Source organism: Nelusetta ayraudi, unplaced genomic scaffold, assembly GCF_046127955.1.
Source record: "Nelusetta ayraudi isolate G7.1 ecotype Tasmania unplaced genomic scaffold, CSIRO-AGI_Nayr_v1 ptg000135l, whole genome shotgun sequence".
Taxonomy (NCBI): Eukaryota; Metazoa; Chordata; class Actinopteri; order Tetraodontiformes; family Monacanthidae; genus Nelusetta; species Nelusetta ayraudi.
This window is the reverse complement of record NW_027466185.1, coordinates 15,691,585-15,706,666: the sequence shown is the minus strand read 5'-3', so window position 1 is coordinate 15,706,666 and position 15,082 is coordinate 15,691,585. Positions and strand designations below refer to the sequence as shown.

The following is a 15,082-nucleotide window of genomic DNA, read 5'->3' as shown; positions in this document are numbered from 1 at the left end:
CCTGGTACAACAATCCTTGAGGAGCAGCAGCCAAGTCATTCATTCAAATAGGATACAGCTTCCTGAAGGAGGTTCCTCCACCACAGGCCAACTGCAGCTGCTCATGAGCACTTAAACCCACCTTAAATAAAGCTTGGAGTATTTCTACAATGCTCTGAATAAATATTGACTAAAAAAAACATATAAATATGACCAGTGGAGGGCCGTGCATTTCACGTCGAGGTCGTCAGTGCAGTCGTCCACCATAAATTGATACACCTCATATTACCCTCAATATTAGCCACTGACACATCACATCGCCGTCATTGAGGGACCTGGTGGAGGAAAACTTAAAGTAAAGTTAAAGTATTTAAATTATAATTCAGACTCAGTAACTAAGACTACTGATACTGTCAACACTTACAAAAAACTTTTAGTTTTAGTTTTAATGAGTCCACCAACACTAAACTGTGAGCTTCAACTCTGGTCCAAACTGCTCCATTAAACTGCACACTGTCACCGATTCGCATGAGACCCACGAGACGATAAGTAAACAAACTGCTGCAGTCGCTGCTCCAATGCACCCTGGTATTCACATCATGAATTGCAAATGATTAAGCAACTAAATCTTCATCTTCTCCCTCAGTCATCATAGAGTCGTCGTTCGCGGCAACTGGATCTCCAGGTTGAGTTCAGTTGTAGAGGTTCCAGTTCAGATCTTAGAAAGTAGCAGAACCAACAGAATGTTGCTGTTAACTTTGATCTTTCCATTCTTTGACTCATTGAGGAAACTAAGTTCCAACATCTGCCTTCTTTGATTTGCACAATATTCCATTCTTTTTCCGTTCTGTTTGCCTTCATCGACCGCCAGTAAAATCCAGAGTAAAGCTCTCCTCCACCTCAATCAGAGGTGAGCAAACTACGGCCCGGGGGGCCATATGCGGCCTGTGAAGCTTTTTTAATCTGGCCCGCCAAACTTGAAGAAATTATATTAATAGTCATAAAATAGCTGTATTTCATCCACGTTTCCAGTGTTTTCAGAGTCATTTCAATAAAGAGCTAAACATCGTCGTGGCTTCAAAGACACTGATTTGGTTGCAACTTTGTTTTCTACATATCCCATGATAGATTGTTTCCTCCTATGAGGTGTCTCACCAAAAAAAGTTTTCCAACCCCTGATCTAAATACTCAGGAGAGCTGCCTGGTAGCAGCGCAAATTTTATTAAACGCTAATAAAATCTTATTTAATGGTAAAACTAGACTTCAGCTATATCATTAAAATCCATTTTGCAAACTGAAATCAAAGTCATATTTTTTGACTGTTGATCTCAGTAGAGTCGCATCAAAAATGATCAAAGACCATCATCCATATCTGTACATTTATTGAATTTTGTGTACAAAAGAAATCAACAGAAGAGATGAAACATACTGTGCATTTTTTACAAACAGCGCGAGCGCACGCACGCGCGCACACACACACTTCATGCCGGCAAAAAAAAAAACACGAGCCCCTCTTAGAGTGGGTCAACAGTTCCGGGTTTGTATCAAAAATTAAAAATACACAAAATATAAGGTGTAGGGTGGAAAAAAGCAACACAACTTTACATTTTAACAGTCCCACAAGAGACACGGAGGGCCTTGTTTTCACAGAAAACACTCAGAGCTGATGTGCTGAGGGGGTTTCACTCGTCTACAGCCACACGGACCGCAGGTGGAGCTCAGATGAACCAGGGAGCCACTGGGATGGAGGACGAGATGATGACAAGTATGACACTGTGGAGCTACATGACTGTGAAGGGAACGCACACGCGCGCGTGCGCACACACGGGGGAGGTATGGTTGCTGTTTCTCACACTGCATTCTCTCCTAGTAATACCAGTTGATGTGAGTAAAAATGAATCTCTCGTCTCAGTTTCTCAGTTCACGTGATCGACCTTTTGATGAAAAAGCAGTTTGAGTTTCAACATCATGCAGATCCCCAGCAGGGCCGCTGATAGTTCATCACTGGTGTTGGACTTCATCTCCATAAAGTGCTTCCTCAAGGTTTTCTTTCTTGTTAAGTATCACATCAGAAGGGACCTTTTCTGTCGCATCCCCCGCTCATAAAGGAGATTTAAAAAAAAAGAAAAAGAAAAAAAAAAGCAAATATGAATGAAAAAAAAACTGTTGGTGGGTGACTGATGCAACTGCTGCCAACACAAGAGTTTCTTCTGGCTGAAATACTTTGTGCGGGGGATCAACACTGATGGCGAGACGACGTACAGCTTGTGTGTGGCGTCCATGCTCTTCATTCAACTGATAAAACTGATGCAAATTAAAAAGCAGCACCGCTGTTATCTGCTGGCAACGCCGCCTGCGTTCCTTCTTCTCTGCACCGCAGCCGTGGTTCCATCGTCTTCAACCAGCCAACCACTAAAGTGATTTTGGTCCTTTTGGAGCAGCCGAAAAAAAAAAAAAAAAACCTAGTGTCCGTGCTGCTGGTGCTGCGGGTGCTGCGGGTGCTGGTTGCGCTGGGCCGGGTGGTTGGGGGGCAGTGGGGGTCCGTTGATGCCGGGGTGGTAGAAGGCACAGCTGCTCTCGTACCTGCAGCTCCCCTTCATCATGAAGTGACGACACACCGGTCTGCTGGACATGTCTGGATGGAGAGAGGGAGAGAGAGAGAGAGAGAGAGAACAACATGAGCATTCCAACTCTAGTTATTAAAAACAAAGAGACAAAAGCTGTTCCATTCCTGATGACACCATATGACACATGTGATATGATGCAGCTGTAGAAGGGAAGCTGTCACAGTGCTGCTGACCTCCAACCAGGACGACTCTGTTCAGGCCGGAGATTTGTTGGAATTTTGTGAATCAAGTCAAAATTTCGTGAAAAAGTCAACGTAAAACAGACAAAATTTCATGATTAACGTCAATGCAAATAAAGTGGAACTTAGTGAGTAGACTGGATGGATGGTCATCAGGAAAAGAGCCTTCCCACTTGATTCTCCACATTTTGACCAACTTCACAGTGACATTGATTGCAAAAGTTTGATTTTATTTGCGAAATTTCATCTTTATGTTGTCAGATGCGTCGTGAAAAATTATCCAATTTCGCTTAAATGGTCTAAAAAAATAAATGACATTCCATTGTCAAGAGCTATAAAAGGAATGTGAGCCCGTTTTCAACTGAGGATATCAGCTACGTGTGCATTTATCTCTCTATCTATCCATACATATACACAGTTGCAAGAAAAAGTATGTGAACGCCTGTTTTTCTCCACACACAGTGTTGTGTGTTCCTTCCAAGCAACTCAATGTTGGTTTCATCTGTACACAGAATACTTTGCCAGTAGTGCTGTGGAACATCCAGGTGCTCTTTTTGCAAACTTCAAACGTGCAGCAATGTTTTATTTTTATTTTTATTTTTTTTGGACAGCAATGGCTTCCTCCGTGGTGTCCTCCCATGAAATCCATGGAATCCACTCTAGGATTCTTCTTCGCCTCATTGAGCATTCTGCGCTGTGCTCTCACAGTCATCTTCACAGGACGACCACACCTTGAGAAAGTCGCAACAGTACTGAACTTTCTCCAGTTGTAGACAGTCTGTCTTACCGTGGACCCATGGACGTCAGGGGTTTTAGAGACACTTGTGTAACCCTTTCCAGCTTCAAGCAAGCCAACGATTCCTGATCGTAGATCTTCTGAGAGCTCTTTTGTGCGAGGCATGGTTCACATCAGGCGATGCCTCTTGAGAACAACGCAAACGCAAAACTGGTGTGTTTTTCATAGGGCAGGGCAGGGCAGGGCAGGGCAGGGCAGGGCAGCTTTGACCAACACATCCAACCTCACCACATTGATTGGACTCCAGGTTGGCTGACTCCTGGCTCCAACTGGCTCTTGGAGAAGTCATTAGCCTCGGGGTTCACATACTTTTTCTACCCTACACTGTGAGTGTTTACAACATGTAAACACTCACAGTGTAGGGTAGAAAAAGTGTGTTCAATAAAAACATGAAAACTTTTTGTGCGGCGTTAGTTTAAGCAGACTGTGTTTGTCTAGTGATGTGACTTAGATGAAGATCAGAACATATTTGATGACCAATTTATGCAGAAATCCAAGTAATGCCAAAGGGTTCACATCCTTTTTCTTGCAACTGTATATATATATATAAATACACACTCACACACACACACACACAGACACACACACACGAGCCGCTTCTGCAGCAGCTCTGGTGGACCATCATCATCATCCTCCTCCTCTTCCTCATCGTCGTACCGTTCATGTTGTTGTGTCCTCCTCGGGGTCCTCCTCGTCCTCGGCCCCTGAAGCCCGACTCTCCCCCCCGGCCCCTCCCTCCCCGGTGGAAGTGGCCCCCCCGGTGGGGTGCGCCCCTCATGTTGTCCTCCCCCCAGTAGTTGTTGTCCCCTCCGCCACGGCCCTGGCCGGGGGGCGGCGGCCCCCCCATCATGCGGGGACCCCCGCCGCCGCCGCCGCTGTTGAAGGGGGGGCCGTGGTTGTGGGGGGGTGGCGGGGGTCCGAAGCGAGGCCCCCCGCCACCGGGAGGGTTGTTGGGGGGGTAGCCGCCGTTCATGGGCTGCATCTGCTGCATGTGCATGTTGCCCATGTTGTTGATGGCAGGACTGTGGCCCAGCAGACCCTGGTTGACTGCAGAGAAACACATATCTTGTTGTTTTACTTTTAACACAATAAAGAATTGCCTAGAAAGATTTTTAAGTTTGTTTTGTTTGTTTTTAGTTCATTTTGTCTAATGTTCCCATGAACTTAATATAATGCTTTTTGTGCAACGTTAATGTGCTTTTTTTTTTGCAGTAAATATTAAAAGCAGATGGAGAAAGGGGGAAGGACTAGAAAAGGTTTGCGTCGCTTCTTTCCGTTTCCCTTGAACATGAGCTTTATTGACAAAGTGATTTGAGGCAGAAGTATTTTTTTTCAATTATTATTATTGTTATTTATTTGTATTTGTTCTTTTTGCTGATCATGTTGTGTTTGATCTGCCTCAACCTTATTTTACTGTTTTAAACATGTTCAATAATAATAATAAATAACTCTAACTCTCACTAATTCTTTCATCAATATAAGTTTTTGTAATGATGCCAATGTCCCCACTGTGGGATTAATAGAGGCCTTCTATTCAATTCTATAGAAACTAGACAGCTGCTCGACAAGCAAACGGACTTGACTGGTCACCTGGTGGGGGTCCGCTCTGGTTCTGGTTCTGGTTCTGGGTTTGCTGCAGGGAACCCAGCAGTTGTTTGATCTTGTCTGAGAAATCAGGCTGCTTGATCAGGTCTTCGGTGGACTGAGCACCAGAGGCCCCCTGGTGGAACAAAGGTGTTACAACGTTAGAAAAAGTTGCACTTTCAAATGGGAGTTTGACACTTTTGTGTTTATCTGACTAGAGAACCAAAAAAAAAAAGAGATAAATACAAGTGTGAGGAAAAAGAATAAAAAACGAAAAACATGCATGGAAACACAAATGAGCATTTTCGCTTTCATTCATAAACATCTTCGAGATGGACGCTTGAGTGTTGCCGGCCGTTTTTCTTTCTTTTTTTCTTTTCTTTTTTAGTTTTATTACTGACCATGATAGAGGAGAGCAGCTCCTGGACGTTGACGGCGGGCGCTGCAGGGTTGCTGGAGACGTTTGCAGCTTGTGGGCTGTGGGAGGGGTTCATGCCGACCATGAGGTTGGCCAGGACGGGGGGCAGCTTGGCGCCTTCGCCCTGCGGCCCCCCAGCAGGCAGCTGGCCCGGGGCTGCCGTGTCCATGGGCTCGCCATAACCTTCATCACTGATGGACGAGTCCTGCAGGGGAGACGCACCACAACTCAGTGGTCAAAAAATTACACACAAAAAACGCAGCATTGAACAGGCGTGGGCAAACTATGGCCCGGGGACCATATACGGCCCGGTTAAGCTGTGTAATTCAGCCCTAAAACCCAACTTGAAGAAATTATATTAACAGTGAGTCAGTCATCAAACAGCTGTACTTCCTCCATGTCTCCAGTGTTTTCACAGTCATTTCAATAAACAGCTAAACACCGTGGGGCTCACCAAAACACTCCGTCCATCTGCTGCTGCTCCGCTACCCCCCCTCTGGCACACCGTCCAACCCACTGTGAGCCCACCCGTCAAACAGTTTGCCCCCCCACCCCACCCCTCCCCGGCATAGAAAACTATCTGTGTAAAAGCGATGGAGAGCAGGGAGAGAGACGACACGGCAGAGTCTTCTTACCTCGTCCAGTGGGATGAGACGGGGCGGCATCGGCTCGTACGGCTCCGGGTCGGGTTCATGTGGACTGTCGGGAACGCTGGTGGAAGTAAAAGAAGCCAATCAGTCTGTAGTTCTATGTAAAGAAGCAGGGATGCACCGATACCAATACCGGGGTTGAGTACTCGACTCGTAAAAAAACAAAAACTTGCTGACACTGATAGCAGTTCTACATGTATGCAATGCATGTATATATGACGATTTTGTTCAATTTGTGTCTGTACTGGGAGGAAATGAAGTTGGTTCTGACGTCACACCTCTCTTTGCTGAGGAAGATCTCCTGTAAGATTCCCATCTCGCGGTCGCGCTGGGTGAGCTTCTCGGTGCTGTTGGCTCCGGTGGTGACCAGGCTGCCGACCAGCGTCAGGGGTCTGGGCGCCGACCACGGGACCCGCTCCTCCATGGTGTCGTGGGACAGCCGGCGCGCCATCTCAAACGTCTGCCGGTCCATCATCAGCTCTCGCTTGGCCGCTTCTCCAAAGTCCTTGATCTTGTTGACGTTGACTGGTGATTGTGGGAGAAAGTGGAGAAGCTCATGAAGTTTCTGCGGAGAAGCAGGACTGCTTCGCTTACAAAGGGGGCGACCAGTTTGTTCATGAATGCACAACCAGGTGAAGGCACACAACACCAAACTCAACACTGGTTGTGTTATATTTTCAAGCCGCTGCCCTGGAAATGGTTCCATTCTGATGAAACTGAAATTTTACATTGCATAGTTTCCCAATTTGGGGATCAATAAAGAGCATCTATCTATCTATCTATCTATCTATCTATCTATCCATTAGACCCAAAGATATGGTGAAAAACTGTGTCTCTTTTATGGCACTTTTAGTTAAGAAGAGAAAAGAAAAGAAAAGAAAACCACCAGATCAACTACTGGGATTATCTGTAAACAATTTGACCACAACATAATGCTGCTTCAAATTGGGATAAAAAGTGAAGACGCTGTGGTTTGTGAGAACCTGAATGACAGAGACTGCAGCGTGTCACTGCGTGAGCTGTGTCCTACCTCTCTCCGTTTCATCCAAGTCAAAGTAGAAGTAATGTTTGAGCTGCTCCTCTTCGGCCCAGTGAACCGTCTTCTTCTTTTTGCCCTTCTTGGTCAGAGTTTCCTCTTCTCCACGAGGTTCTGCCAGAGCGTTGGGCTTGTCGCCTGGTAACAGGTCAAAACATTTAATTGTACATTGTGTAATAATATCCGTGAAACTCTATTTATTATTATCATTATCATCCAGGCTAGGTGAGTGGATTTCAGGAGGACGCACCATTATCAGACACCTCGGGGTCCTCGGAGGGGACGGGGGTACCGGGCTGCTCCACTTCCTGGTTTTCATCAGCAGCACTCGAGAAAGCAGCAGCAGCTTCTGGAGACGACGGCTTCACAGAAGAATACGAGGGGGGTTTACTTTCAAAAGGCATTCCCTGTGGGGAAACGAGCGGGAAACACGCTTCTTATCAATGTGCATCTCTCTAAAGGCACAACTGAGACAGAAATGGAATTATCCAATTTCTGATCTGTATGTTTTATGTATTTATTATCATTATCATTATCATTATCATTAAATATTTTTACGTATGATCTTTTCGTGTCATTGTTAATATTATGTCTTGGAGTAATTTGTGTAATGACAAGGTGTCACAGGACCAGACCAGAACAGATAACTCTGGTCATCTTTATACGTGTAGATTTACATCTTCAGAAATCCAGTTTCTGGCTAATCGTCCATGTTTTCTACGATCACTGACAGCACGCGGGGTGTGTCTGATGAGCGCCATACCTTGTTAGTGGTTGGTGAAACTGCCTTGGCGTTGGGAGTGGAAGGAGCACCAGATTTCTTCTTCTTGATCTTGATGCCAGGCACTGGGGCAGAGTTGAGAGCATCCAGGAAGCCTGTGCACTCCATGGCTGCAGCAAGGAGACAGCAGACTGGTGTCAGGTCGCAGCAGCTACACTACAGTGATGACAAGCCGCAAGCAGTACTCACGTTGAGGAGGGATGATTTTGACTTTGATTTCTTTGACAGCGTTGGATGGGGTGTTGAGAGGCTTGTACTTCTTCTCCAGATGTGGAGTCTCCATGGGACCAGAACTGGTGGATGACAATAAACATAGACTATTAAGGCAAACACTGATTGTGATCACCTAACACGTTACACGCTTGCATCAATTAGCCCCAAACTGGCTTTGTGCTGAAGGTACAAATAAAAGGATTGCAATGTCAAAGATTATTATTGTGTACATCAACTCATTTAAACTATACATGTCGTCATAGTCGGTTCTGATATTCATTCAGAATTAGCTGATTGCAGTAATGAGGAATCAAAGTGTCTAATTATTGACCAGCAATACACAAAGGTGTTTAAAGAGAGCCGTCAGGTCTGACAGGACGTCCTTTCACTTTGCACACAAACAGATCCGTTTCTTCTGAAGATTGATTGATTGATTACTTTTATTGTCAGAATTCCTCCTGAAATTTGTTTTGCATCAAATACAACATATAAAACAAAACCATAACTATACCATCGGTCATGTAATGTGCTATACAGAGCAAAACATCAAAGTGGCTGTGGTGCCTCCAAGTCCCGATACTAACATTTATTTAGCATTTTAATAGGCTGAAGTATAAAAGAGTTCCTCAGTCTTTGGCTACTCTATATCTCCTGTTGGATGGCAGTAGCTGCTACTCCTCAAATTGAATATGTGTCGGGTCTGACAAAATCTCGCCTGCCAGGGACGACATTCTTTCAGTATAGGCAACTTTAAAGATTGTCTCAATCTTTCGGTAATATACTACTACCTGAACACGTTGGGAATCTTTGAGAAGATACTGATCTGCTCAAAGATTGTAGGTCAGGAGAGGTGTTAGTTTCTGCTACTTGGCCAATGTGCCATTACAATAGCAGTCCTCTGAAAGGGACTGGGAGCTGACACAGTGATTGGATTATTGCATGTTACACCGAAACCACACCGGTGATTAATGAGACTAAGGACAAACCCCTTTGAGCCAAGCACCAGTCACCACTTTCCCACCGTTAGAATAACAAAAGTGGATTAAGACACACCCTGAATGCAATTGCGTCAAGCGCTTTACATTGTTCAAATAAAACCCGACATCTTCTCTGACACAGGAGGCTACAAACCTTGGCCTCTTGAGAACGGGCGGCCTGATGTTGTACTTATCACCGAGCTGCGGGGCGGCGGGGGTTTTCTTCACAGGGACTGGGTTCACAGTGTCCATTTCCAATCCTAGACAAAACACAGTAGGCATTATGTGGCGTTCAAAAATGGAACAAAACCAAGCCACCGTGTGCGCAGCATTACCGATGGAGCGAAACTTTGTGTGGCTGGGTGCGTGAGCCTTTGGTTTCTCCTTCTTCTTCTCTTCCTCTAAAGGCCGTTCCTTCACATTCCGTACTGGCACCTTGCTGTCCTCTTTCCTCTTTTTCTTATCTGAAAAAGTCAAAAAATATTTTTTAGTAAGCCAGTGAGAAAAAACATACAAAAACATAACAAAATTGAATTAACACATGTATAATGTGGCAGTACCAGCAGGAGAGTTGCCACTGCCTGAGACACTCTGGGAGCGGATTGTCGCCATCCAACAGTCGACAAGCACAGACGCCAACTTCCTCAGATCTAATATTGAAAGACAAAACTGAAGTCAGATATGTACCGGATGAAAAAGTCTTGTCAAAATAGTTCAGAACCGCTATGACTGAACAGACCTTCAGTGTCTGCAGTCTTGCTCAGTTGCTTCACCAACTTTGCTGTGTTGTTCTGGTTGGATAGAAAAAATATGAGCAGGTGTGAAAATCAAATCTGATGTGTGACGCAGTGTTTTCTGTGGTTGGCTGAACCGACCTGTTTGAGGTGGTCCACTTTGAGGGGCAGCTTCTGTAGTGTGAGCAAGATGAGCTGGAGCAGAGGAGAGTTGTTGGTGGTTTTGGAGTAAGTCAGCCAGGAGTTGAGCAGCCTGTAGCCACCGACACGGATAAACCTGGACAAAGAGACACAAACAAAAAACAACAAAAAATCAATAAAAACACAAATAGATTTTCTGTTAATGAAAAGAGTAAATGTTCTACATTTAAGTACTCTAAAAGAAATTCAGGTAAACAATCATTTTATCTTAATTTAGCAGCAGATCAAAAACATTTTTGTCAGACTGACATTCATTGACCTCACTACTTCGGTTGAGTATTCTACACAATTTGTCATGTCGGAATCTCAAAAATTCCACATTCAGGTGCTCAAACTGAAAGGAGATGGAATTTAAGTAATAACAAATTCTACAGTAAATTCTACAATAAAGACAAAAACACAGACCACTCATGTTTCGTTGTTTAATGACAAGGAAAGCAAGTCCATAAAAAGCTAAATGGATATACGTATGTTCATAGTAAACCTTACCTGTTCAGCACATCATGAGACTTTGTATGCAGCAGGATGTTTAGGTACATACACCTACTGACCATCTTGGTAGAAGCCTTCATCAGGCTGCATTGCAAATGAAAGAAAAAAGAATTTAGTCAGTCTGCAAGCAGCAAATTAACATTTAAATGTTCTATGAAGCATTGATTCTTTTTTATACTATTACCTGAACACCTTTGGGACACCCTCCAAGCTTCGCAGCTCTCCATCTTTTCCCAACAGGGCTTCCACCCCCTTTAAAATCTCTCTGGGGTCTACTTGTCCAGCTGCCATTCCTGAAACAAAAACATTGAACACTTAGTCTGCATGTTCCAAGTTTCTCTTGAATTAACAGTTGTATGACAACTCTTATTATTAAGGAACTTTGCTACTATTTACGTGGCTCTTTTGGATTTGAACATGTTGTCAAACTCAATGATTAGGAATTCCATCCAGAATGCCAGAATGCACATTTACCTCTGACATCAATTTGTGCAAAAACATTGCATCGTGCTGACCAACGGATGTAACAGTGCAAATTAATGCCACAATTCAGCCCAGCCGACAAAAACAAAACTTTAATGCCAAGACCTGATTTGAAATGTCAAAATCAAAAGCTCAAAGCGAAACCCCTTCAAACCAGAAGACACCCTACAAAAGTGATTAAGATGTGACTGCTGTAACACACAGCCCCCTTTAAGATGAAACAATCTGAATGAAAAGAGTGAAAATTTCAATTGATTAAATCACACACAAATACAAGTTCCTCATACTGCACTTTGGAACAGTAATTCTTTCAGCAATATAGCTGGTCACAACTTTAGATACCAAAACATCCATCACGCATGCCTGTGCTACACTACCCCGCATCACAAAGTACAGAACTTCATAATCAGGAAATGTTTCATTATCTCTGCATTATTTAATGAACCGATGATTCAAAAAATAAAATCCTGACCTACGGTTCCATATCCAAAGAGAAGAAATTTAATGAGAAAAAAAAACCCCGACTCATTAAATAGTCATATTAAGATGAAATCCTTAATATTGGGGGTGGGGTGGGGGGCAAGTTACACATAAATGTCCATAGAAATGTTAACGATACTATTAAATAATAGGAAACAGCAAAATTGTACTACAGGTACTACAGGTATCACAGGTAGCAACTACAAAAAGAATTAACTATAAAAAGGAAGCAATGACAAACTACATTCATTCTAAGCCCCTTAAAATTCCCAGACTAAAAAACACATTGTTCTAGCAAAACTTGGTTGTCTTGATTAAAATATAGCAGCCTTTGATATTAAAGAATTAGCTATCTAAAAGAAGTGTGATATAGAACTTTAAAAGAAATAATATTGCGTCAATATCAAACTATTATATTTCTTAAAAAACAAGGATTTTCTTTCTCCAAGTTTGCAAATAACATTCAAATTACAGTTGCTGATTCCTCTGCATTCAGTCTATACAAATGTTTAAAATATTAAGTTGGTTGATGCTGGAAATGATGGGAAAGATCATTTTGATAATTAATACTTGTCTCTAAATGACTACCATAAAACTCAAATCGGTATTTAAATAGACATGCTTAATTTCACAGCTGCAACTGCTTACACTATGTTCAATCCTTGCATACATCTTAAGCATTGCTTAAAACATAAAAACAATTGCTGATTGTAACCTTCAATCCTCAATACAGTGATGTCAGGATAAAATAGTTTTTCTTACCTAGAAATAAGCTATAAATTGTTCGGAAACTAACATAAGCTTTGATACACGTTAATTTGGGAGGAGTCCTCTTTAAAACGGATTTAAAGGAACAACCTACAAAACGAGCAAAAAAAAACAACAAAAAAACATGAGGTTCGTATACAATGTGAGAAATCCACTAGATCTTACCCGAGCCACTGTTGGACTAAGATGTTATATCTCAGTCAAAAACACTACTGCTTAGTTAACAAAGGATTCATATCACACAAGTGTCGATGTCTACTTTAAACAGAATTCACGTCTTAGCTGTTACTGTTCTGTTATGGTATACTTGGTGAAAAATACTATCGCTCCTGTGAGTTGTGTAACAGCGGCGTTGCCTGTAAACGTAACAATGAAATCATATTAGGAATAACAATTCAATGAACTCCGTAAAATGTTTTTGTCATACACTGCCAAACGTACTGACTACTGACATTTGTCATAGCTAAGGACGTAACTATTCCGAGATGGCCCGGGTGTTTAAAATAATAAAAACAAAAACAAAAAAGCAAACAAAAAAAGAGTAAAAGAGTTAAGCGATTTGAAAGCGTAACGCTTCGTCGAGTCCTCCTTGAAAACACGACGTCCCTTTGCAAACAAAATGGCTGTCGAAGCACGGAAGAGACGGGTGCAGCAAGATGTTGAAAACAATGTGCATATGCAACGCGGACAAGTCGATGTGCAATCAGTCTTTACTTGTAAAGGTATTATTTTGGGGTTATGTATACGCTCTAAAAGCGGAGCTCCGAGGTGAACGACGTCTAGCCGAGGATAAAAGCAAGAAAAGCACCATTAAGAATCCATTTATGACAATCCCAAAGGTTTTGTGCTTCGATATCACTTCGCTTCAAACATCCTGCAATCTTTATCCACAGATTGCCGAGAGCGAATCACTTCGGGAAGTCCCTGCGCTATTCTTGTGATTTTTTTCCTCTTTCTCTCGGTACAAGTGCTTCATAAAATATCCAAAATCCCCATTCTATCGCAATCTTTATACATAGATTGCGGTCTGGAGGTCGTTTCCGTGGAGTAGCCCCAAAACTGACCTGGCAGGCAAAAGTCCGACTTCAACGGCTTTTCTACTATCCATCGTGTTGGCAATCTTTATGCATAGATTGCTTATAAATCACAGAAATAGCTACGTTATTTTATTATTGAAACGATTACTCACATCCGTCTCACACACGAAGAAACGGAGCATTGTGCGTCCGTCTACTTCCCTGTGTGAGCTCATGCTAGAATTCTCTACACTGCAAACGGCTGTCTGGCCAAGGCGGCGAAGCTAATTGCCTGCTAGCCAGCCAGCTAACTCTAGCTAGCCTATTGTCTCATTTCATCTCGAGTCAAACTCTTAAAACAACTTACTTTCACCTATATAAGTCCCCAGCTTCGCAGGTACGCCACAATGTGCCTTCGATGAGTATTTTGTGGCACTTATTTTCTGAATTTAATAAAGATTCATGATTTGAAATCAACTGAAAGACATAATAGGGGTGGGGCTGTGAAAGCTAAAGGCTAGCCTGCCCGTCGGGAACAAATGGAAGCCAAAAGTAGTAATCAAATGTCCATTACTTGAAGAAAAAAATATGAATTTGAGTAGCGTTCAAAGTCCTCGATGGCTCGGGTCTTCAGTAAAGCAACGTCATACCTGTAAAAACACACAGGAGAAGTAGAGTGAGTAATCTGAACACAATGTCACAACTCGTCCATTTCGTCCAGTTTGTTGCTATTTCCGCAGCGTCGCTCACAATTTTTTGGCATTTCAAACGGGTCGGAATTTCGACATTGGAAATTGAGGTCGTCTGTCGATACTCACCTCTGATCAAATCCAGGAATGGCGCCGGCGCGAGGGTAGCGTTCTTATATACTGCGTGACGTTTTTTACGTCACAGGGTCTTTTTTTTTTTTTTTTTTTTTTTTTTTTTATCCATTGACAAGAAACAAAATGGCGGTTCTCTAACCTTCCCTCAGCAAACAAGGACATAATGGCGGTCGCCCTGTGGCTGTGACCTACAGGAGACCACCAACAGAACTACTCACTTGTAGTTTTATCTCATCTTTATCTTATTCTTAATCATCCAATCGATGATTTGCTCAGATTTGCTCAGAATGTAATTATTTTATGTACAATATGGCTGCCCCTCCCCCCCCCAAAAATGGTGTTCTAGATATTTCACAAAGGGCATATTTGTCTTTGACTCGACAACTGCGTCATTATAGTTTCTCAATTATTATATTAGTCCTCCGCAGAACACCATTAGTTGGTGACTGTTTTTTGTACTATCGTATTCTAAATGACCTCTTCAATAACGGAGGAATAAAATTTTGAATTTCATATTGATATGTTGATGAAATTGTCTATATCACAATCAGAGTTCAACGTATAAATTATTTTGGTTTTGGAAATAAATGCATAGGTGACAAAATGTTCACCCTATAGGCCTAAGCTTTACAATGACATACATGTTTTGAACCAAAACACATTTTTATTCTCCACAACAGTAAGTAAGAGGAGAAGATATTTTGTCTGTTAATGGATGCCAAAATGATCAACTCAACACACACACACACACACACACTGATTTTTAGAATATTAGAATTTAGAAAATTCCCTGGTCGACACAACAAAAATACCATGCTGCACAAATTTGACAATATGACAAAAA

At 42.6% G+C, this 15,082-nt stretch overlaps 1 protein-coding gene across 2 annotated transcripts; it reads right to left on the bottom strand.

The window, feature by feature from the left end:
• Positions 1-1,344: 1,344 nt before the first annotated feature.
• Positions 1,345-14,234, bottom strand: ppp1r10 (protein phosphatase 1, regulatory subunit 10). 2 transcript variants are annotated; one of them, XM_076051826.1, is made up of 19 exons: positions 14,165-14,234; positions 13,782-14,064; positions 10,852-10,960; positions 10,665-10,751; positions 10,116-10,251; positions 9,980-10,031; positions 9,801-9,890; positions 9,576-9,704; positions 9,395-9,500; positions 8,240-8,343; positions 8,033-8,160; positions 7,520-7,631; positions 7,264-7,407; positions 6,512-6,758; positions 6,219-6,294; positions 5,567-5,788; positions 5,172-5,301; positions 4,239-4,628; positions 1,345-2,614 (listed from the first exon to the last, which is right to left on the bottom strand). In XM_076051826.1, the coding sequence occupies exons 3-19, from the start codon at positions 10,956-10,958 to the stop codon at positions 2,442-2,444; spliced, it is 2,433 nt and encodes an 810-aa protein (XP_075907941.1). In that variant the 5' UTR covers positions 10,959-10,960; positions 13,782-14,064; positions 14,165-14,234; the 3' UTR covers positions 1,345-2,441. The 2 variants fall into 2 exon arrangements, with proteins under 2 accessions (XP_075907941.1, XP_075907940.1); XM_076051825.1 differs by having other exon boundaries at positions 7,520-7,676; positions 14,165-14,233.
• Positions 14,235-15,082: the final 848 nt, after the last annotated feature.

Bases quoted from the DNA above. Each gene is read 5' to 3' on its own strand.
- ppp1r10 (XM_076051825.1), bottom strand. From the start codon at position 10,958: ATGGCAGCTGGACAAGTAGACCCCAGAGAGATTTTAAAGGGGGTGGAA. The intron at 8,161-8,239 runs GTGAGTACTGCT...TCCTTGCTGCAG, and splicing joins CAAAATCATCCCTCCTCAAC to CCATGGAGTGCACAGGCTTC. The intron at 5,789-6,218 runs GTAAGAAGACTC...TCTCCCCTGCAG, and splicing joins GTCTCATCCCACTGGACGAG to GACTCGTCCATCAGTGATGA.